This window comes from Bombina bombina, chromosome 9 (genome assembly GCF_027579735.1).
Source record: "Bombina bombina isolate aBomBom1 chromosome 9, aBomBom1.pri, whole genome shotgun sequence".
Lineage (NCBI taxonomy): Eukaryota > Metazoa > Chordata > Amphibia > Anura > Bombinatoridae > Bombina > Bombina bombina.
In genome coordinates this window covers 827,871-852,796 of record NC_069507.1, presented here as the reverse complement: position 1 = coordinate 852,796, position 24,926 = coordinate 827,871, and the positions used below count along the sequence as shown (strand labels likewise).

The 24,926-nt window shown below is 43.5% G+C and overlaps 2 protein-coding genes across 2 annotated transcripts in view; both read right to left on the bottom strand.

Moving 5' to 3' along the window:
• LOC128639721 (oocyte zinc finger protein XlCOF7.1) overlaps positions 1-24,926 on the bottom strand; it is a gene marked incomplete in the record, with an annotated part of 926,940 nt that overhangs the window by 154,371 nt on the left and 747,643 nt on the right.
• The window catches only part of LOC128639720 (myb-related transcription factor, partner of profilin), a 126,775-nt gene continuing 116,329 nt past the window's right edge, over positions 14,481-24,926 (bottom strand). Inside the window, exon 5 of the mRNA XM_053691834.1 lies at positions 14,481-15,095. Coding sequence (XP_053547809.1) covers positions 14,584-15,095 — 512 coding nt within the window. The 3' untranslated portion in view covers positions 14,481-14,583. The remainder of the gene's footprint in view (positions 15,096-24,926) is intronic.

Below are 24,926 nucleotides of genomic sequence, written 5' to 3'. Positions count from 1 at the left end.
AGTCACATCTGTCAGACCAATCAGTACGATTTAGTAATCAGGTACAGACAAGAGCAGGTACCTACAGTCAGATCTCTCAGACCAATCAGTACGGTTTAGTAATCAGGTATAGACAAGGGCAGGTACCTACAGTCAGATATGTCAGACCAATCAGTACGGTTTAGTAATCAGGTACAGACGAGGGCAGATACCTACAGTCACATCTTTCAGACCAATCAGTATGGTTTAGTAATCAGGTACAGACGAGGGCAGGTACCTACAGTCACATCTGTCAGGCCAATCAGTATGGTTTAGTAATCAGGTACAGACAAGAGCAGGTACCTACAGTCAGATCTCTCAGACCAATAAGTACGGTTTAGTAATCAGGTATAGACAAGGGCAGGTACCTACAGTCAGATATGTCGGACTAATCAGTACGATTTAATAATCAGGTACAGATGAGGGCAGGTACCTACAGTCAGATCTGTCAGACCAATCAGTACGGTTTAATAATCGGTTACAGATGAGGGCAGGTACCTATAGTCACATCTGTCAAAACAATCAGTACGGTTTAGTAATCAGTACAGGCGAGGGCAGGTACCTACAGTAAGATCTGTTAGACCAATCAGAGGGTTTAGTAATCAGGTACAGACGAAGGCAGGTACCTACAGTCAGATCTGTCAGACCAATCAGTACGGTTTAGTAATAAGGTACAGACGAAGGCAGGTACCTACATTAAGATCTGTCAGACCAATCAGAGGGTTTAGTAATCAGGTACAGACAAAGGCAGGTACCTGCAGTCACATCTGGCAGACCAATCAGTACGGTATAGTAATCAGTACAGGCGAGGGCAGGTACCTGCAGTCACATCTATCAGACCAATCAGTATGGTTTAATAATCAGGTACAGACGAGGGCAGGTACCTACAGTCACATCTATCAGACCAATCAGTACGGTTTAGTAATCAAGTACAGACGAGGGCAGTTACCTACAGTCATACACATCTGTCAGACCAATCAGTATGGTTTAATAATCAGGTACAGACGAGGGCAGGTACCTACAGTCACATCTATCAGACCAATCAGTATGGTTTTGTAATCAGGTACAGACGAGGGCAGGTACCTGCAGTCAGATCTGTCAGTCCAATCAGTACGGTTTAGTAATCAGGTACAGTCTAGGTCAGGTACCTACAGTCAGATCTGTCAGACCAATCAGTAAGGTTCAGTAATCAGGTACAGACTAGGGCAGGTACCTACAGTCAGATCTGTCAGTCCAATCAGTATGGTTTAGTAATCAGGTACAGACAAGGGTAGGTACCTCCAGTCACATCTATCAGACCAATCAGTACGGTTTAGTAATCGGGTACAGACAAGGGCAGGTACCTGCAGTCAGATCTGTCAGACCAATCAGTATGGTTCAGTAATCAGGTACAGACGAGGGCAGGTACCTACAGTCACATCTGTCAGACCAATCAGAGGTTTTAGTAATCAGGTACAAATGAGGGCAGTTACCTACAGTCACACACATCTGTCAGACCAATCAGAGGGTTTAGTAACCAAGTACAGATGAGGGCAGGTACCTGTAGTCACATCTGTCAGACCAATCAGTATGGTTTAGTAATAAGGCACAGACGAGGGCAGGTACCAGCAGTCAGATCTGTCAGACCAATCAGTATGGTTTAGTAATCAGGCACAGACGAGGGCAGGAACCTACATTCACATCTGTCAGACCAATCAGTTCGGTTTAGTAATCAGGTACAGACGAGGGCAGGTATCTGCAGTCAGATCTGTCAGACCAATCAGATGGTTTAGTAATCAGGTACAGACGAGGGCAGGTACCTATAGTCAGATCTGTCAGACCAATCGGTACGGTTCAGTAATCAGGTACAGATGAGCGCAGGTACCTACATTCAGATCTGTCAGACTAATCAGAGGGTTTAGTAATCAGGTACAGACGAGGGCAGGTACCTGCAGTCAGATCTGTCAGACCAATCAGAGGGTTTAGTAATCAGGTACAGACGAGGGCAGGTACCTGCAGTCAGATCTGTCAGTCCAATCAGTACGGTTTAGTAATAAGGTACAGACGAGGGCAGGTACCTGCAGTCACATCTGTCAGATCAATCAGTATGGTTTAGTAATTAGGTACAGACAAGGGCAGGTACCTACAGTCACATCTGTCAGACCAATCAGTATGGTTTAGTAATCAGGTACAGACGAGGGCAGGGACCTACAGTCACATCTGTCAGACCAATCAGTATGGTTTAGTACTCAGGTACAGACGAGGGCAGGTACCTGCAGTCAGATCTCTCAGGCCAATCAGAACGGTTTAGTAATAACGTACAGACTAGGTCAGGTACCTACAGTCAGATCGGTCAGACCAATCAGAGGGTTTAGTAATCAGGTATAGAGGAGGGCAGGTACCTACAGTCACATATGTCACACCAATCAGTTCGGTTTAGTAATCAGGTACAGACGAGGGCCGGTACCTGCAGTCCGATCTGTCAGGCCAATTATTACAATTTAGTAATCAGTACATACGAGGGCAGGTACCTGCAGTCAGATCTGTCAGACCAATCAGTATGGTTCAGTAATCAAGTACAGACAAAGGCAGGTACCGGCAGTAACATCTGTCAGACCAATCAGAGGGTTTGGTAATCAGGTACAGACAAGGGCAGGTACCTACAGTCAGATCTGCCAGACCAATCAGTACGGTTTAGTAATCAGGTACAGACGAAGGCAGGTACCTACAGTCAGATCTGCCAGACCAATCAGTACGGTCTAGTAATCAGGTAAAGACGAGGGCAGGTACCGGCAGACAGATCTTTCAGGCCAATCAGTATGGTTTAGTAATCAGGTACAGACAAGGGCAGGTAACTACAGTCAGATCTGTCAGACCAATCAGTATGGTTCAGTATTCAGGTACAGACGAGGGCAGGTACCTACAGTCACATCTGTCAGACCAATCAGTACGGTTCAGTAATCAGGTACAGACGAGGGCAGGTACCTACAGTCACATCTGTCAGACCAATCAGTATGGTTCAGTAATCAGGTACAGACGAGGGCAGGTACCTACAGTCACATCTGTCAGACTAATCAGTGCAGTTTAGTAATCAAGTACAGACGAAATAATAGGAGTCGAGAGAAGCAGGACAGAGGTTGATCGAAGAGGTTGGGTCTGGGAATATTTGGAGTTGAGAGAGGAAATATAGTTGAGAGTGAGGCTGTTTATTGCTTTGTAAGTTAAGTTTAATACTTTAAATTGTATTCTGGAGGGTATGGGGAGCCAGCATAGAGACTGGCAGAGCGGAGCAGCTGATGTAGATCGGCGACTTAGGTGAATGAGTCTAGCTGATGCATTCATAATAAATTGGTGGGAGAAGAGGCTGTGTTTTGGAAGGTCATTTAGAAGTAGATTGCAATCATTTTTTGAGTAAGGAAAGGTCACATTCAGGAAATGCTTGTATATGTGGGGAGAATGTGAGTTCTGAGTCAAGTGTGACCCCAAGACAGCAGACCTGGGGTGAGTTGTTGAGAAAAGAGTCTCCAACCATCAGAGAAATGTCAGGTGTTGGATATCTCAAAGAGGTGGGAAAAAGAAGCAGCTCAGCTTTGGACAGATTGAGTTGCAGGTAGTTGGGGGATATCCAAGAGGAAATTGCAGAGAGACAGTTGGTAATCTGGTTGAGTAAAGAGGGAGAGATATCAGGAGAGGAAAGATAGATTTTGGTATCACCAGCATATAAGTGGTACTGGAACCCAAAGGAGGATATATGTTTTCCAAAGGAGGATGTATAGAGAGAGAAAATCAAGGGACCTCAACTGAGAGAGGCAAAGGATCAGAAGGTATGCCGTTGAAGCAAACAAGGAGAAGGCTGTGTCTCGGATGCCAAATGAATGTAGGATTTTTAGGAGTAGAGGATGGTCAACTGTGTCGAAAGCAGCGGATAGGTCCAGAAGAATTAGTAAGAAGTAGTGTTCTTTTGATTTAGCTAATAACAGATTGTTGAGAGTGGTTTCTGTTGAGTGTTTAGGGCAGAAACCAGATTGTAGTAGATCAAGTAAGGAAATAGTTGAGGAAAATTGAGTTAGGCGATTATACACCAGTTGTTCCAATAATTTGAAAGCAAAGGGAACTAAGGAGACCGGACAATAGTTAGAAGGGGTCAAGCAAGGGCTTTTTTAGGATTGGTAGGATTTTGAGACTGGTTAAAGAGGTGAGTTAGGGCAGGGGTTAGTGAAGCAAAAAGAGAATGAAGTTGTGAAGGAATAGGATCAAGTGGGCAGGTTGCGAGATAAGCCGAAGAAAGGAGTATGGAGGCTTCTTCCACCATTACAGGAGGAAAGTAGCAGAGAGTTTTTGTTAATGGAAGGGCTGGGTTTGAGGGGTGTGATGTCTTTTCCAATTGTGTAAATTTTATTTTTGAAGTTATCAGCAATAATCTGAGCAGTGAGTTTGGTAGTACACGGATTTGCAGGCATCGAGAACAGCTTTTTTGGGGGGTTGGATTTATGAGTTAACACAAGGGAGGAAAAATAGACTTGTTTAACCAGGCTTGGGATGAATTGATAACACAGAAAATCAGTACATGTGCATGATTTCCTCCACTGTCTTTTAGGAGTCCGTGAACATCACTGAAGATATCAAGTCTGTTTGGTGTACCACGGTTGTCATCAAGTGAATGATGTACAGAGTGCAGTGGAAGGTGCAGCTTTTCCAAGTGTTGATTTTAGTTCCGAATTATACTGTAAGGCCAAAAGATCTAGGCAAGAGAGGGATGAAATGTAGGAGAGTAGAGGATTCAGTTGAGCAGAAACGTGTTAGGTTCTCCCAATTCTGCACTTGTAGATGTTATACATGGTGCAGAATTATGTAAGGGAATATTAGCCATGTAGTTCATGTTATAGGAGGCGTAATTGCCGTGTCTTACATCTAGTATATTGTGGTTAAATAATAGTTAGTGATAGAATAATAATATTAGCTAAATACACGTAATTCATGTCATAAGGAGGCGTAAGTGCTGCATCCCTCGTTTAGTATATTGGGGAGAAATTTATTGTATTGACTATTACTTATGTATTTTTTTTTTATTATGTATTCTGTACCGTAATATTGTACTATGTTGATATTGTGCACTTGGTACTATAATGATGTACTGAGATGATATTTGTTTATAAGCTACTGATCCATTGTATTATTATGTATACTACTATTCAAGGTGGGAATTGATATATGGCCAATGAAATTCTCTCTAATTAGGGTGTTTTTATTTTTGGCTCTTTGATTGGGGAGGTTTAAAGAGCAAGGGGTTTTAATGATTCTTACAGCCTGATGAAACGGCTCTGTGTAGCCAAGAAACGCATTGCTGTGTTTTAACTCATATTTAAATAAAACTTGTCATAGTTTTTACACCCTTGCTCTGTGTAATTAGTCGATACTGGTGTTGTTGAGCTGTTCGAGCACTTCTATCTCCACGAGTGGCTGCAGAGCTTCTCATACACCCCCCCTATTCGGTTCTGCCGATTGATGCTACCATCTGAAGGTGTTGGGAGCTTGCTGCTGATTGCGAAAGACGTGCCCACATGATCGGATGTCGTACATTGCTGTTGAGTCTTTCGGGCGACTTAGAGGGCCCAGCCTGCTGTTAATGGCACTACGAGTGCCTCTTCTCATGTGAGTTGCCAATTTTCTGTTGTTCCTGTCCCATTTACCTGACGATACTGCTCGATGTGGCGCCTCTTTATCTGTTTCTACAGAATCTCCATTTAACCTCATCATCTGGGAGAGCTGCCACTACCTTGAACGGTCGTAAACATTGTTTCCGGATATCATCTTTGTCTCCATGAGCGCACCTCCATAGGGTTTTTTAGCCCTTTCCTGTCCAAGACAGGAAAAAGAGTAGCATGTTTACAGAGAAATTTAGGGAGATTAGAAAGTACTTGTTTCTACGTTGCCTACTCCTTGTTATAACTCCCGCACTTATGAATTAACACACTTGGAGAACTACACACATGCTGCAATGCTCTAACAAGCTAGCTTGATGCAACATACAGTGGGGCAAAAAAGTATTTAGTCAGCCACCAATTGTGCAAGTTCTCACACTTAAGAAGATGAGAGAGGCCTGTAATTTTCATCATAGGTATACCTCAACTATGAGAGACAAAATGTGGAAACAAATCCAGACAATCACATTGTCTGATATGGAAAGAATTTATTTGCATATTATGGTGGAAAATAAGTATTTGGTCACCTACAAACAAGCAAGATTTCTGGCTCTCACGGACCTGTATCTTCTTCTTTAAGAGACTCCTCTGTCCTCCACTCATTACCTGTATTAATGGCACCTGTTTGAACTTGTTATCAGTATAAAAGACACCTGTCCACAACCTCAAACAGTCACACTCCAAACTCCACTATGGTGAAGACCAAAGAGCTGTCGAAGGACACCAGAAACAAAATTATAGACCTGCACCAGGCTGGGAAGACTGGATCTGCAATAGGGAAGCAGCTTGGTGTGAAGAAATCAACTGTGGGAGCAATAATTAGAAAATGGAAGACATACAAGACCACTGAAAATCTCCCTCGATCTGGGGCTCCACGCAAGATCTCACCCCGTGGGGTCAAAATGATCACAAGAACGGTGAGCAAACATCCCAGAACCACATGGGGGGACCAAGTGAATGACCTGCAGAGAGCTGGGACCAACGTAACAAAGGCTGCCATCAGTGACACACTACGCCACCAGGGACTCAGATCCTGCAGTGCTGACGTGTCCCCCTGCTTAAGCCAGTACATGTCCGGGCCCGTCTGAAGTATGCTAGAGAGCATTTGGATGATCCAGAAGCGGACTGGGAGAATGCCATATGGTCAGATGAAACCAAAGTAGAACTGTTTGGTAGAAACACAACTCGTGTTTGGAGGAGAGAGAATGCTGAGTTGCAATCAAAGAACAACATACCTACTGTGAAGCATGGGGGTGGCAACATCATGCTTTGGGGCTGTTTCTCTGCAAAGGGAACAAGATGACTGATCCGTGTACATGAAAGAATGAATGGGGCCATGTACCGTGAGATTTTGAGTGCAAACCTCCTTCCATCAGCAAGGGCATTGAAGATGAAACGTGGCTGGGTCTTTCAGCATGACAATGATCCCAAACACACCGCCCGGGCAAGGAAGGAGTGGCTTCGTAAGAAGCATTTCAAGGTCCTGGAGTGGCCTAGCCAGTCTCCAGATCTCAACCCCATAGAAAATCTTTGGAGGGAGTTGAAAGTCCATGTTGCCCAGCGACAGCCCCAAAACATCACTGCGCTAGAGGAGATCTGCATGCAGGAATGGGCCAACATACCAGCAACAGTGTGTGACAACCTTGTAAAGACTTACAGAAAACGTTTGACCTCTGTCATTGCCAACAAAGGATATATAACAAAGTATTGAGATGAACTTTTGATATTGACCAAATACTTATTTTCCACCATAATTTGCAAATAAATTCTTTCCAAATCAGACAATGTGATTGTCTAGATTTGTTTCCACATTTTGTCTCTCATAGTTGAGGTATACCTATGATGAAAATTACAGGCCTCTCTCATCTTCTTAAGTGGGAGAACTTGCACAATTGGTGGCTGACTAAATACTTTTTTGCCCCACTGTACATATACCTATACAAACATATACATACATACACACACACACACATATTAGGCAGAACAGCCCTCTCTGACATTGCCACCCCTGAACTGATATCCCTAACATCTTCACTCAATCTGGAAAATCAACAGACTTGGAGTAGAGGGTTGTGGCAGATCAGAGTTATTAGAATAGGGGGTTCATAGGGATGGAGGTAATGGTGGTTTAGGGGTTAAAACCAATGGAGTTTAGGGGATTAATAGTGTAAGGGATGTATAGTGTAGGTCGAAAAAACCCAGAATTTATGCTTACCTGATAAATTACTTTCTCGTGGTGTATCCAGTCCACGGATTCATCCTTTACTTGTGGGATATTCTCCTTCCCCACAGGAAGTGGCAAAGAGAGCACACAGCAGAGCTGTCCATATAGCTCCCCCTCTAGCTCCACCCCCCAGTCATTCGACCGAAGATTAGGAAGAAAAAGGAGAAACCATAGGGTGCAGTGGTGACTGTAGTTTAAACAAAAAATTATTACCTGACTTAATTGCCAGGGCGGGCCGTGGACTGGATACACCACAAGAGAAAGTAATTTATCAGGTAAGCATAAATTCTGTTTTCTCTTGTAAGGTGTATCCAGTCCACGGATTCATCCTTTACTTGTGGGATACCAATACCAAAGCTTTAGGACACGGATGAAGGGAGGGAACAAGACAGGTACCTTAAACAGAAGGCACCACTGCTTGTAAAACCTTTCTCCCAAAAATAGCCTCAGAAGAAGCAAAAGTATCGAATTTGTAAAATTTGGAAAAAGTATGCAGCGAAGACCAAGTCGCTGCCTTACAAATCTGTTCAACAGAAGCCTCGTTTTTAAAAGCCCATGTGGAAGCCACTGCTCTGGTAGAATGAGCAGTAATAGTCTCAGGAGGCTGCTGGCCAGCAGTCTCATAGGCCACACGGATGATGCTTTTCAGCCAAAAGGAAAGAGAGGTAGCAGTCGCTTTCTGACCTCTCCTCTTACCAGAATAGATAACAAACAAGGAAGATGTTTGTCTGAAATACTTAGTTGCTTGTAAATAGAACTTTAAAGCACGAACCACAACAAGATTGTGTAACAGACGTTCCTTCTTCGAAGAAGGGTTAGGACACAGAGAAGGAACAACAATTTCCTGGTTAATATTCTTGTTAGAAACAACTTTAGGAAGAAAACCAGGTTTGGTACGCAAAACTACCTTATATGCGTGGAACACCAGGTAAGGTGAATCACACTGTAAGGCAGATAACTCTGAGACTCTTCGAGCAGAAGAGATAGCTACCAAAAACAAAACTTTCCAAGATAACAACTTAATATCTATGGAATGTAAAGGTTCAAACGGAACACATTGAAGAACTGAAAGAACTAGATTTAGACTCCATGGCGGAGCCACAGGTTTATAGACAGGCTTGATTCTGACTAAAGCCTGAGTAAACGCTTGAACGTCTGGTACCTCTGCCAGACGCTTGTGTAAAAGAATAGACAGAGCAGATACCTGTCCTTTTAAGGAACTAGCTGACAATCCTTTCTCCAATCCTTCTTGGAGGAAAGACAGTATCCTGGGAATCCTAATCTTACTCCATGAGTAACCCTTGGATTCACACCAACAAAGATATTTCCGCCATATCTTATGGTAGATTTTCCTGGTGACAGGCTTTCTAGCTTGAATCAAGGTATCTATAACTGACTCAGAGAAACCACGCTTTGATAGAATTAAGCGTTGAATCTCCAAGCAGTCAGACGCAGAGAAATTAGATTTGGATGCTTGAACTGATCCTGTATTAGAAGATCCTGCCTCATTGGCAGTGTCCATGGTGGGACAGATGACATGTCCACTAGGTCTGCATACCAAGTCCTGCGTGGCCACGCAGGCGCTATCAGAATCACAGAAGCCTTCTCCTGCTTGATTCTGGCGACCAGACGAGGGAGAAGGGGAAACGGTGGAAAAACATAAGCCAGATTGAAGGACCAAGGCGCTGCTAGAGCATCTATCAATACCGCCTTGGGATCCCGGAACCTGGACCCGTAGAGAGGAAGTTTGGTGTTCTGACGGGACGCCATCAGATCCAACTCTGGAATGCCCCATAGCTGAGTCAGCTGGGCAAACACCTCCGGATGGAGTTCACACTCCCCCGGGTGAAAAGTCTGACGACTTAGAAAATCCGCCTCCCAGTTGTCTACTCCTGGGATGTGAATTGCTGAGAGATGGCAGGAGTGATCCTCCGCCCACCTGATTATCTTGGTTACTTCCGTCATCGCTAGGAAACTCTTTGTTCCCCCCTGATGATTGACGTAAGCTACAGTCGTAATGTTGAGGCCATGCCTGAAGAGCGTTGAATATCGCCCTCAGTTCCAGAATGTTTCTTCCCGAGACCATAAGCCCTGAGCTTTCAGGGAGTCCCAGACCGCACCCCAGCCTACCAGACTGGCGTCGGTCGTTACAATGATCCACTGCGGAAACATATTCCCTGAGACAGGTGATCCTGAGACAACCACCAGAGAAGAGAATCTCTGGTCTCCTGGTCCAACTGAATTTGAGGAGACAAATCTGCATAATCCCCATTCCACTGTTTGAGCATGCATAGTTGGAGTGGTCTGAGGTGTATCCGAGCAAAAGGGACTATGTCCATTGCTGCTACCATTAATCCGATTGTCTCCATGCACTGAGCTACAGATGGCCGGGGAATGGAATGAAGAACTCGGCAAGTAGTTAAGAGTTTTAACTTTGTGACCTCCGTCAGAAATATTTTCATTTCTACCGAGTCTATTAGAGTCCCTAGGAAGGGAACCCTTGTGAGAGGGGAAAGAGAACTCTTTTTGATGTTCACCTTCCACCCATGAGACCTCAGAAAGGCCAATACAATCTCCGTGTGAGACTTGGCTCTTTGGAAAGACGGCTCCTGAATTAAGATGTCGTCTAGGTAAGGCGCCACTGCTATGCCCCGTGGTCTTAGAACCGCCAGGAGGGACCCTAGCACCTTTGTGAAAATTCTGGGAGCAGTGGCAAAGCCGAAAGGAAGAGCCACAAACTGGTAATGCTTGTCCTTAAAAGCGAACCTGAGAAACTGGTGATGATCTTTGTGGATGTGTAGGTATGCATCCTTTAGATCCACGGTAGTGATATATTGACCTTCCTGGATCATTGGTAAGATTGTCCGAATCTGTTTAGAATTTTTAGATCCAGGATGGGTCTGAAAGTACCCTCTTTTTTGGGAACCACAAACAGGTTTGAGTAAAAACCCAACCCTTGTTCCGCAATTGGAACTGGGTGGATCACTCCCATGGCATGTAGATCTTCTACACAGCGTAAAAACGCCTCTTTCTTTGTCTGATCTGTAGACAGACGAGAAATGTGGAACCTTCCCCTTGGAGGAGAGTCCTTGCATTCTAGAAGATATCCCTGGGATACAATCTCTAATGCCCAAGGATCCTGTACATCTCTTGCCCAGGCCTGAGCGAAGAGAGAGAGTCTGCCCCCTACTAGATCTGGTCCCGGATCGGGGGCTACCCCTTCATGCTGTCTTGGTGGCAAGCTACAGGCTTTTTGGCCTGTTTACCCTTATTCCAGCCCTGGTAAGGTTTCCAGGTTGCCTTGGGCTGAGAAGCATTACCCTCTTGCTTTGCAGCCAGAGAGGATAAAGCGGGGCCGTTCCTGAAATTACAAAAGGAAAGAAAATTAGCTTTGTTCTTTGTCTTTAAGGACTTGTCCTGAGGGAGAGCATGGCCTTTTCCCCCTGTGATTTCTGAAATAATCTCTTTCAATTCAGGCCCGAAGAGGGTCTTTCCTTTGAAAGGGATGTTCAAAATCTTGGATTTTGACGAAAAATCGGCCGACCAGGACTTTAGCCATAGCGTCCAAAATGGCGAAACCTGAATTTTTTGCCGCTAACTTAGCTATTTGGAAAGCGGCGTCTGTGATAAAAGAATTAGCTAGCTTTAGAGCCTTAATTCTATCCATAATTTCCTCATATGAGGTCTCCGTCTGGAGCGAGTCTTCCAGTGCCTCAAACCAGAAAGCAGCTGCAGTAGTTACAGGAATAATGCAGGCAATAGGTTGGAGACGAAAACCTTGTTGAACAAAAATTTTCTTAAGTAAATCCTCTAACTTTTTATCCATAGGGTCTTTAAAAGCACAACTGTCCTCAATTGGTATGGTTGTGCGCTTAGCCAGTGAAGAAACAGCCCCCTCCACCTTAGGGACCGTGTGCCACGAGTCCCGCATGGGGTCAGATATGGGGAACATTTTCTTAAAAACAGGAGGGGGAACAAAGGGGACGCCTGGTCTATCCCACTCCCTAGTAACGATATCCACAATCCTCTTAGGGACCGGAAACGCATCAGTGTAAACAGGGACCTCTAGGTACTTGTCCATTTTACACTATTTCTCTGGGACCACCAAAGGGTCGCAGTCATCCAGAGTAGCCAATACCTCCCTGAGCAAAATGCGGAGGTGTTCTAGTTTAAATTTAAAAGCCAATGTATCTGAATCTGTCTGAGGAGGAACCCTTCCGGAATCAGAGACTTCTCCCTCAGACATCAAATCCATCGCTCCCACTTCAGAGCGTTGTGAGAGTATATCGGATACGGCTACCAAAGCGTCAGAATGCTCATAATCTGTTCTTAAAACAGAGCTATCACGCTTTGCAGGTAACACGGGCAGTTTAGATAAGAAAGCTGCAAGAGAATAATCCATGACTGCCGCTAAGTCTTGTAATGTAAAAGGGTTAGACGCACTAGAAGTACTAGGCATCGCTTGAGCAGGCGTAACTGGTTGTGACACTTGGGGAGAGGTAGACGGGCTACCCTCGTTACCTTCAGTCTGAGAATCATCTTGGGCCACATTCTTAAGTGCAACAATATGATCTTTAAAGTGTATAGACATATCAGTACAAGTGGGACACATTCTGAGAGGGGGTTCCACCATGGCTTCTAAACACATTGAACAAGGATTTTCCTTGGTGTCAGACATGTTTAACAGACTAGTAGTATACACAAACAGGCTTGGAAATCACTTTAATCAATTAAAAAACACAATTTGAAAAAACGTTACTGTGCCTTTAAGAGATAAAAAAGGCACACAATTTTGCAAAACAGTGAAAAATGCAGTAATCTTTTTGAAATTTTCACAGTATGTACCTAAAGCCTTAGTAAGATTGCACCTCTAGCAAGCAAAACGATTAACCCCTTAATGCCCAAACCGGAGCAGCCTAAAGCCAACAACTGGTTAAAATTACTACAGCACCTTGCCACAGCACTGCTGTGGCCCTACCTGCCCTTAGGGACCAGATTTGGGGGAATATAGCTTTCTTTAGGCCCTCAAACAGCAGCAGGACCTTCCATGTGAAGCAGCATGAACTTCTATGCAATACTAACTGCGCATCTGAGGCGCAAAATTAGGCCCCTCACACTCTACTCCGGAGCTGTGAGGCCTAAGAAACCACTTCTAAGTGAATAAAAAAATAGCCATGTGGGTAACAACCTCATAAAGAACCCAAAAGGACTTTCAAAGTGTCTTACAAACGATATTTTCCTAAAGAAACAATCGATTGCCCTTAATTAGTGTCAACCAGCATAATTAGCCCTGTTATGTAAGCATTCAATTCCTTACTAAGTCTCTGAACATAGCTTACCCTCTTCCTCTCAGCAGAAATCTTCATCACTTTTCTGCTAGAGAGTAAATAGTACAAACCGGTACCATTTAAAATAACAAACTTTTGATTGAAGATAATAAAAACTACAATTCTAACACCACATTCACTTTACCCTCCTGAGATAGAGACCCTAGTGCTTAGAGCCGGCAAAGAGAATGACTGGGGGGTGGAGCTAGAGGGGGAGCTATATAGACAGCTCTGCTGTGTGCTCTCTTTGCCACTTCCTGTGGGGAAGGAGAATATCCCACAAGGATGAATCCGTGGACTGGATACACCTTACAAGAGAAACGTAATTATCGTTTATTGTTTTTTTTTTGTTTCATCCAAATTTTTCTGAGACCAAACTCTTTACACAAGCTTTGAAGTTGTGTAAAAAGCTTAACCATAAAATGCAATTGTGTTTGAGCGATCGCATTTACTTTCAACTTGTCATATGAGCATAACTTAGCATGGTTTTGCAATTGATATATGGTTTCGACGCTAACGTTACTGCTCTACTTGTAATTTAACGCTAAATTGGCAGATATCTGGCTACCTTTTGTTCTTACTTGTTCAAAAAAGAACACACACAAAAAGCTGCCAGTTGGATTTCTTTCCCTAAGCTCTGGCAGTAGGTCAGCTATAGAATACTCTGAGGGACACGAAATTCTGCACCAGCGATGGGGCTTTGTATACAGTTCATAGGCAAAATGACTTACAAAAACTCTCCCTTCACAGGGTTAGAAAAACAACCATAATGCCCTCAGACTGTGTGAGAGGAGACATGCAGCCAACCCAGAGCTGATACAGCTGTAATTCACATGAATGTGCGTCGTGTGCACAGAGGAAAGTGCGAGAGCGACATCCATAACACTTCATTTAACAGGTAAATGTTCTTACTATCAAGTACTTATCAATCAACCATCTAAACAGCTCTTTTACTCCCTGGTGAGTTGCAAAACCAAATTACACAAAAGCCTTTAATGGGAAAAAGTAAAATAGTGTATTATGTGATAGGACGGAGAGAAGGATGAGATCACGTGGATAGTTTGGATAGTACTTTTTATATCCTACTTTTTCATTAAGTGATGGAAAGAAGTAATAACTTCAAATTATGTAAGTTACGTTTTTGGCTAAAGCTTTATTATATTCTGTGATAATCAATAAATTTAACACATTTGTGACTATAAGAGTATTAAATTGGTGACGTGATATGAATTATTTTTCAAAATAGTTTATTTAAAAAGAAACGTATAACAAAATACAACATGAATCAATATAAAGTACTAACACATTTAAATAAATATAAAAAATAAAAATGTCATACACCATTACTTTCTTTTTTTACAAGTACAGGTGATGTGATTGCCACCCTGTCATAGCTGGAGTCCGTGTGTAGGGGACTGTTAGCTCCACTGGTTGAAGATATAACTTTCTCTAGCAGTGCGTAGAGAAGATCATTTCTGTGAGAATCCTCCTCCAGTTTATGGGTTAACAATTGTAAAGTTTTCTTTTCAATCAGAAGATGCTCTTCATGAATAGCGACAAGTCTCCGCAAATGCTCATTTAATTTGTTGCCTAACCGCTGCTGCTCTGCTCTGTAATCCTCAGCAGACTGAAATAGATTTGCTAATAATGTGTCTTCTGCAGGGGAGGAGGAAATAATCTGAGGGGTGGGGACACCTTTTGAAGCATCAGTAGTAATAGGAGGAGGGTCACAGCGGTGTATTGGTAACTGAGGAACTTGGGTTGACTCTGTATGAGCATCATCTTCACTTGCAAGCTGTGAATTTGGTACAAAATCTTCACAGTCATCTTTGTCACAATAGGGATCTGTGATGAACATAATGTGTTACTAAATCATACAGCTCAACTGTGTATTGTTCAAAGTTACATCTTTTTCACATTTTAATTTAATGGGTCACAGCTGAATTAGAACAAGAAGTTTGGAAAGAGTTAACCAATGGCTGCTGATTTTGTCCTTATTAAAATATATATATATATATATATATATATATATATATATATGGCAGCAGTACAATGTCATACATATAGTGCACAAGTCAGGTGCATGCGCCTGAGAATACTTCAGTATGCTTTTGTGGACACAGGACCAAGAGAAAGAGGTTAAATTAAAAAGGGAAATTAAAGGGTTTTCCTTTTTATTAAATCATATTCTCTACCTGTATCATGAAAGTTTCATTTTGAGCAATATGGTGTGTATTTTTAAACACAAGTATGAAAATGAAGGTGCTCAGAAGACAAGGAGAAACATTGGAATATTATAATTACATTGTAATGACCCAGTTTTTTCATGTTAGGAAGCAGAAGCTCTGATTTTGTTACACTAGTTGCTGGGATCCTGTTGCTAAAGTAAAAAAATAAAGATAAAATGGTAATTAAACTATCTTTACCCTGACCCTTCATTTAAAATTATCCTAATTAATTTAGAGACTTGGCTAAATAACATAGAATGGCTTATTTATCTATTCAAAATGATGATTCCTTATAAACATTACTAATTTTAAACGCTATATTTATCAGGTTTGCATCTTTTAGAAAATAACAGCCATTTATAAACCACTTTGTAGATCCTTGTAAGCAAGTGTGAAAGACAATAAATTAGCTGTTCACTACAATATACACATATTCAGTAATTGCATTGATTAGGACATGCTTGCTATGTTTGCCCCCTCCCCCCACCTCGAGATATTCCTGCGGATGCCCATGTGTGTGTGCAGTGTTTGTGGTGTGTGAGGTGTGTATGTGCAGTGTTTGTGGTGTGTGTGTGTGTGCAGTGTTTGTGGTATGTGAGCAGGGTTTGTGGTGTTTGTGGTGTGTGAGCAGTGTTTGTGGTGTGTGAGGTGAGTGTGTGAGCAGTATTTGTGGTGTGGGTGTGTGAGGTGTCTGTGGTGTGTGAGCAGTGTTTGTGGTGTGTGAGGTGAGTGTGTGAGCAGTATTTGTGGTGTATGAGGTGTGTGCAGTGTTTGTGGTGTGTGAGGTGTGTGCAGTGTTTGTGGTGTGTGAGGTGTGTGCAGTGTTTGCGGTGTATGAGGTGTGTGCAGTGTTTGTGGTGTGTGAGGTGTGTGCAGTGTTTGTGGTGTATGAGGTGTGTGCAGTGTTTGTGGTGTGTGAGGTGTGTGCAGTGTTTGTGGTGTGTGCGCGCACTGTTTGTGGTGTATGAGGTGTGTGTGCGCAGGGTTTGTGGTGTATGCTTGCAGTATTTGTGGTGTGTGAGCAGTGTTTGTGGTGTATGAGGTGTGTGAGCAGTGTTTGTGGTGTGTGAGTTGTGTGTGAGCAGTGTTTGTGGTGTGTGTGTGCAGTGTTTGTGGTATGTGAGCAGGGTTTGTGGTGTGTGAGGTGTGTGTGTGCAGTGTTTGTGGTGTGTGAGGTGAGTGTGTGAGCAGTATTTGTGGTGTGCGTGTGCAGTGTCTGTGGTGTGTGAGCAGTGTTTGTGGTGTGTGAGGTGAGTGTGTGAGCAGTATTTGTGGTGTGGGTGTGTGAGGTGTCTGTGGTGTGTGAGCAGTGTTTGTGGTGTATGAGGTGTGTGCAGTGTTTGTGGTGTGTGAGGTGTGTGCAGTGTTTGTGGTGTGTGTGCGCACTGTTTGTGGTGTATGAGGTGTGTGTGCGCAGGGTTTGTGGTGTATGCTTGCCGTATTTGTGGTGTGTGAGCAGTGTTTGTGGTGTATGAGGTGTGTGAGCAGTGTTTGTGGTGTGTGAGTTGTGTGTGAGCAGTGTTTGTGTTGTGTGTGTGTGCAATGTTTGTGGTATGTGTGTGCAGTGCTTGTGGTGTGTGTGTGCAGTGTTTGTGGTGTGTGTGTGTGCAGTGTTTGTGGTGTGTGTGTGTGTGTGTGCAGTGTTGTGTTTGTGGTGTGTGAGCAGTGTTTGTGGTGTGTGAGGTGTGTGTGTGTGCAGTGTTTGTGGTGTGTGTGTGTGCAGTGCTTGTGGTGTGTGTGTGTGCAGTGCTTGTGGTGTGTGTGTGCAGTGTTTCTGGTGTGTGTGTGCAGTATTTGTGGTGTGTGTGTGTGTGTGTGCAGTGTTTGTGGTGTGTGTGTGTGCAGTGGTGTGGTGTGTGTGCGCAGTGTTTGTGGTGTGTGTGCGCAGTGTTTGTGGTGTGTGTGTGCAGTGTTTGTGGTGTATGAGGTGTGTGTGTGTGCAGTGTTTGTGGTGTGTAAGCAATATTTGTGGTGTGTGAGGTGTGTGTAAGCAGTGTTTATGTTGTGTGTGTGCAGTGTTTGTGGTGTATGAGGTGTGTGTGTGTAGTGTTTGTGGTGTGTGAGGTGTGTGTGAGCAGTGTTTGTGGTGTGTGAGGTGTGTGTGTGTGCAGTGTTTGTGATGTGTTGCGTGCAGCGTTTGTGGTGTGTGAGCAGTGTTTGTGGTTTATGAGGTGTGTGTGTGCAGTGTTTGTGGTGTGTGTGTGCAGTGTTTGTGGTGTGTGTGTGCGTGTTTGTGCGTGGTGTGTGTGCAGTGTGTGTGTGAGCAGTGCTTGTGGTGTGTGTGTGAGCAGTGTTTGTGGTGTGTGTGTGTGAGCAGTATTTTTCGTGTGTGAGCAGTGTTTGTGGTGTGTGTGAGCAATATATTTACCCACCAACTGAGAGGCGGACCCAAATCCCCCCCCCCCCCCGACTGTGTGACTTAAGTTAAACAGCTCTTTTACCTGAAACAAAATACAAAGACCCACTAACATTACAAACCCCCCCCCCAAAAAAAAAAAAATATCTAAAAAACCTAATCTACCCATTGCCCTGAAAAGGGCATTTAGCTCTTTTGCATTGTCCTGAAAAGGGCATTTAGCTTTTTTAAGAAAAGCCCAAACCCTAAACTTAAAAAAAAAAAAACCACAAAAAAACCTTAAAAAAAACTAACACTAACCCCTCTTTAGCTACTCACAGTTGCTGTAGTCCACCTTGAAGGATCTTCATCCCGGCAGCTCCATCTTCATCCAGGCGGCATCTTTTATCTTCATCCCGACGGCGCAGGGTCCATCCTGAAGACATCTGGCGCGGAGCATCCTCTTCATACGGTCGCCGTCATATACTGAATCTTCAATGCAAGGTACGCGATTCAAAATGATGTCTCTTGCATTCCTATTGGCTGATTTGATTTTGGAAATTCAAATTAGCCAATAGGATGAGAGCTACTGAAATCCTATTGGCTGTTCGAATCATGCTGGCGGGATGAAGATGGAGCCGCCAGGATGAAGATGGAGCTGCCGGGATGAAGATCCTTCAAGCGGAACTTCAGCAACTGTGAGTACCTAAAGAGGGGTTAGTATTAGGCTTTTTTAAGGTTTTTTGGGTGTTTTTTTTTTTTTTTAGTTTAGGGTTTGGGCTTTTCTTAAAAGAGCTAAATGCCCTTTTCAGGGCAATGTCAAAGAGCTAAATGCCCTTTTAAGGGCAATGCCCATACAAATGACCTTTTCAGGGCAATGGGTAGCTTCGGTTTTTGTTAGTTTTTTTTTTTTTTTGGAGGATTGGTTGGGTGGTGGGTTTTACTGTTGGGGGTCTTTGTATTTTTTGTACAGGTAAAACAGCTGTTTAACTTAGGGCAATATTGTAGGCTATGTTTTTTTTTTATTTTGGGTGGGCTTTCAGATTAGGTGTAATTTTTTTTTATTTTTGATAATTTTGTTTGTTATTTTTTGTAATTTAGTATTTTTTATTTTTTGTAATTAGATACTTTGTCATTTTTATAGTAGTGTTAGTATTTTTAATGTGTATTTTAGTTTTCTTTAATTGGTAGTTAGTTTAATTTTAGTTTAATAGATACATTAGTTTAAACTTAGTTTTTTTTTAATTTGACAGGTTAATTTTAATTTAATTTAAGATAGGGAAAACAAATTATGCTTACCTGATCATTTTATTTTCTTCTGATGGAAAGAGTCCACAGCTGCATTCATTACTTTTGGGAATTAAGAACCTGGCCACCAGGAGGAGGCAAATACACCCCAGCCAAAGGATTAAATACTCCTCCCATTCCCTCATCCCCAGTCATTCTGCCGAGGAACAAGGAACAGTAGAAGAAACATCAGGGTAAAAAGGTGCCAGAGGAATAAAAAACAAAGACGCCCCACATAAAAAAAGACAGGTGGGGAGCTGTAGACCCTTTCCATCGGAAGAAAAGAAAATTATCAGGTAAGCATAATTTATGTTTTTCTTCCTAAATGGAAAGAGTCTACAGCTGTATTCATTACTTTTGGGAAAACAATACCCAAGCTATAGAGGACACTGAGTGCCAAAACGGGAGGATACAATAGGCGTCCTATTCTGAGGGCACCAGGCATGAAACCACTACCCAAACAAAAACCCTGCTTTGTCCAAAGCTGAGAAAACAAAAAGGGAAAAGGCCCCAAGGACACTGACTAGCAGATAGCCCAGAAGCCTAGCTAGAGACCGCGACATCAGACACAACTGAGCCAACAATCCACCAGGAGACACTGTCGCCAAACAGTCGGTCCCCCACCACACACCCCTTACTAGCTAAGGGAACCCCCGCCGGAGCTCCCAAAGTAACAAGGCAAGGAAGAACCAAGTGGAACCCAAAAGGTTACCACAAACTCCATAAAAAGGAAAAACCCCCATCAAACCAAGCTCGCAAGACCTAAATGGGTCCTGAATACAAGGGGAGGCAACTCCCAATCCAAATAGAAACCACAAGGTTTTAGAACCAGTAGCAGAACAGAGAAAATGTTCTCCCAACATCCTGCAAAAATTGGAACAGCTAGCTAACCTTGATCAAGGCACAAACAGCTTTAGCTGGTTTCAAAGAGCAACCCTTCCCTTGCCAGGCAGCAAGTCCACCAGCGCCTAGGAGCAAACTGAAAACGGAGACCAAACATCATCCGAACTCAGAACCCTGAGGAAGTCAGGCAAAATTACATGTAGCAGACCCAGACAATGGCAAACACCTGAGTCAAAAACACACAACCATCCTCAGGATGACACCGAAAAAACACTTGCTAGAAGCGGCTACCAAAATGTAGAGTGCTAAACCTCCACTACAGAAGGAACACTCTAGGCAACCAAAACTGCCAGACCTACACATAGGTCTCAAAATAAAATGAGAGCCCAGAACCTCAACGAGGACCAATGCACCCCAAGACCTGAGAGAACAACGGCAGGTCTCCAAGCGTCGGCAGGTCTGAAGCCAGGGGACAGAAAAACCCCAGGCTCAAACGAGCGAAAAAAAAAAAAAAAAAAAAAAGGCACAGCCATTACAATAGTGCTCAGGTGCCAACCCGAAAAAAACAAATGAAGATCGTCAACAAGGCCGTAGACCTAGAGATCTAGCTAAAGGCCCAACATGGACTCAAGGCGGAGCCAGCAACTCTCCAAATGGACAGAACAACCCAGAGAGCGTACCTCTCTCCGAAAAAGGTTAACCCGTCTGTCCTAATCTCCTGAAGCCAGGACAAGTCCCAAGAAAGGGACCACTCTTCCGAAAGAAGTATATAAGCCCCCAACACAAAGGGGGCCTGCAAATGGGCCGGAAGGACAGAGCACCTGCCCCCAGGACACAGTTATAGGCTGAACCTAGAGAACAATTCTCCAACGCCCTGACCTGAAAGGAATCCCTTGAAAAATCTAACTGGCTAGCACACCGATCAAGGCGCCATAGCTGCAGGGGTTCCACAGCGAACCCCTTTGCTTGCAGAGCAGTTAAACCATCCACTCTTTCAGCAAGCCAACCAAGGGAAACTGAACAAAGCAAAAAGCAAGCACAGGGGGCATCTGCACCCAGAAAAACCTGGTCAACTAAACCAGATCAACTAGCCCTATCAAAGGACACCGCCCAAGTTTCCTGGAACTGGGGAATCCCGGACCAGCTCTAGACCCTAACAGTCTGGTACAACCCACAACGGGATCCACAAAGGAAATGCTGAGAAAAACCTCAGCCACCGGAAGAACCAGAGCAAGGAGAGGTCCAAGCCCCCAATAGAAACAAGAACCCGCAAACTGAAACCCCCATCTGATATAAAACCAGATCCCAGGGGCAGAGCATAGCCACGGAACAGAATGGTTGCATACTGATAGTGCTCTTAGGCCGGTGGCATAAAAAAGGCTGATAAAAGTATGCGAACGCTAAAAAAACTTTTATTGAAGCAGTGGGCAAATGTGAGGGAGCAGTACCGGATCCGGATAGAGGAGCGTGAGACACACGCTGCAGGACAGAGATCAGCTGGAGACATAATACTGGTGAACCTTGCAGAGGCTGAGAAAGACTGTGAGCAGAGCCGACTTCACCCGGAGCACCGGATCCCACGACTAAACCTGCTCGAGACTTCTAGTGCCTGCATTTGCTCAAGAACGACCAACGCTCCTGTAAGCTGGGAACTCCATCACACGTGGGCACCATCTTCAACCCTGCACCACGCACCAATACAGGACAGTGGACTGCTGAACAGTGCCACGGATCAGTAAGTACAGGCCACCATAACAAGGGACCTCCGATAGCGCTAACATTTGCAGTCCTGGTGGACCTTGGATGTTGATAAGCTTACTTAAATACAGGCTGAGAAAGTTGCTATGGAAAGTTGTGAGCAGTAAGGTCCTGTGGGCTCTCTCAATGGGGATACCCATCCCAGCCACCGCAACAACTTGCGGGTCAGGGGGTACCAGAAACAGTGGCACCAGCAGCCATCATGGGATACTTGCAAGATTTATTACGAACAATTAGAGGTACACCTAATACAACTGATATCCCCATTGAGAGAGCCCACAGGACCTTACGGCAAGACTTCCCCCGAAGGCCCCACCCGAGACATCATTTTGAAACTGCTTCATTTTCCTGATAAGGAAGACATATTGAGAAATCCTAGAGTAAAGCAACCGATTAGACATGCAGGAATTGTAATACAGATCTTCAGCGATATCAGTCCCTTGACCCTATAAAAACGAAGGTCCCTATCACATATCACATCTGTGCTACAGGCCAATAAAATACTGTATAGATGGTGCTTCCCGGTCTCAATAATAGCTCCTAAGGACAACAAAACGGCCACTTATAGAACAGAAGAAGATTTAGCACAATTCTGCTCACAACTTTCCATAGAGGTAACTGTACCACCAATGACTTCACAACGTCGCCTGCACGAGCCACAGACCGCAGCACAAGATGGATCCACCCAGCGACTAACAACGCCTGACGATGACAGACCGAGTGAAGGATGAATACAAGCAGGGACACGTCAGAGAGATTGGTAAAAAGGTCCTCTGCACCGCCGGCTAGACTAGGACTGGTTGGCGAATGCAGAGGCCTTAATAAATATATGGCTTAGTTAAGTGTAACTGACAATTCCTCCTCTACTAAAGTAAATATGCCATAGCATATAGTGACTTGGTTCCAGCAGGTTACTCTAATTGTCATGTTGTTTTGAAATGTATTGGACGTTATGTTATACTGTTATGAGTTGATGTTGCCTTTGTTATAATGACATGTAGAAGATTGAAATTCACTATTGCATAATGTTAGAGATATTATACTGCCAAAAGCCATGGCTACTGTTTCTATTGCCATAATGTCACATTGAAAAGATGGGAACACCACCTGCACACCTTAAAGCTTTTTAATGGCTATAGTTAGGTATATGTTTAAATAAACATGTCTAAGTTCTATAAGTCAAGTCTTAAAAGTCCTTTCTTTCAGGAGGCTACATACCAGTCTCACAGTGACAGACTACTGATATTTCTTGACTTCTCTCACAAAACCACTATGTACCTACCTGACACGAGCAGCATACCACTGTTAACAGACCTGCACCTCCACGCCCACACCCTCGCCTATAAGCCCGCCAACCTTAGCAGAGCATGCTATCCAGAAGCGAGAAAACATACCTCCTCGCCTCTACATATTTAACACTATATATCACAGCCCATTGCCACCGGGACACATCCCTGTTAGTGTACTTTTCTTTTTCCTGTACACACTTGGAGAGTATCACTCTTCCCCTCTTATATATTTCCCATCTTACCACACCCCTTCATCATTACCTGAATCACCACCTCCTATTAAGCAACATTTGAAAACTAACAACAGTTGATTCAGCTTTTGATAAATCTCCTCTCATCATCTTCTTTTCCTTCTAATATCCCCCTCCCATCCTTCCCTCCTCTTTTTTTTCCCTCTTTTTATTAACCCTTACCACCTAGTATACTCCGCACTGTAAAGATGAACACCGGACACACACATAACCCTGTTGACAATCAACGCCAGAGGCCTTAACAGCCCTGGGAAACAATCTATTGCAATTCGGGAACTAGCTAAACTTAAAAGCTCTATAGTCTTCTTACAGGAGACACACTTTCAAAAAGGTAGGGAACCAAAATGGTCAAATTCCAAATATTCAACTATGATCTTCGCATCAGGCCCTCAGAAAAAAAATGGGGTAGGTGTTCTGATACATAGTTCAGTCTCTTTCCAGACGTTGACAATATTTAAAGACCCAGACGGTAGATACATATTAGTAACAGGACTTCTTTTTGGCAGACCGATTACATTACTCAATATATACGCCCCAAGCACACAACAACATAGATTTTTTAGAAAAGTTACTAAGGTGCTCATGGACCATACAAAGGGCACAATGTTAATGGGAGGGGACTTTAACATGCCATTAAACCCTACAATTGACACATGTAGCTCTACATCCAGTGTCCCCAAAAAGGTATTAAAGACTGTTAAATCCACACTCACAGATCTTAATCTCCATGATGTGTGGAGAACCCTTCATCCATCTGATAGGGACTACACCTATTATTCCAACGTCTTTCATAAATACTCTAGTATAGACTACTGGTTCACGGACTCCATCAGCCTCCCTACCATGCATTCTTGCGACATAGGCACTATTACCTGGATGGATCATGCACCAGTAACATGTAACATCATTTTGCCTGAGGCCCCCTTATCTGAATTTATATGGAGGCTGGATGACCAACTGCTGTTGGACCCCCAGGTGGCAGCCGCTGTAGGTTCTACACTAACAGAATATTTCTCCTTTAATACTACGATAGACACTTCTTGCGCCATCAACTGGGAAGCGCACAAGTGCGTCATTAGGGGGGTACTTATAAAATTGAAATGCAAAAAAATGATCGAAAAACTAAGGCAATATGAAAATGTGCATTCCATAATGTCTCACTTAGAAAGGAAGCATAAGTCAAACCCACACAACGTAGATGTCTCACAAAAATTACAACAAGCTAGGAGAGACCTTAAAGATCTCTTAACTGCTGATGCACAAAGGCAAGCCTTGCAATTGAAACAGATGTACTATGACCAAGGAAATAAACCTGGCAAGCTTCTCGCAAGGGCTATACAACGTAAAAAATACAAAACAATTATGCACACTTTGACTAACTATGATGGTGCAATAACACAAGACAGTACGGGCATAGCTAACACATTACACCAATTTTATAGTTCCTTATATAACATTGACGCTGCCCATTCCTCGTCAGCCACCTTAACACACACATTAAATAAAAGTTAACTCATTGCAGAATATCTATCGGACCTTCTGCTCAATAGACTCACAACAGAGGACTCGAGCTTCCTTGATGAACCTCTTACATAAGAGGAAATCGAGCAGACGGGTTAACACCCAAATACTATAAAACCTACAAAACAATTCTACTCCCCCATTTACAAGACCTATTTAATAAG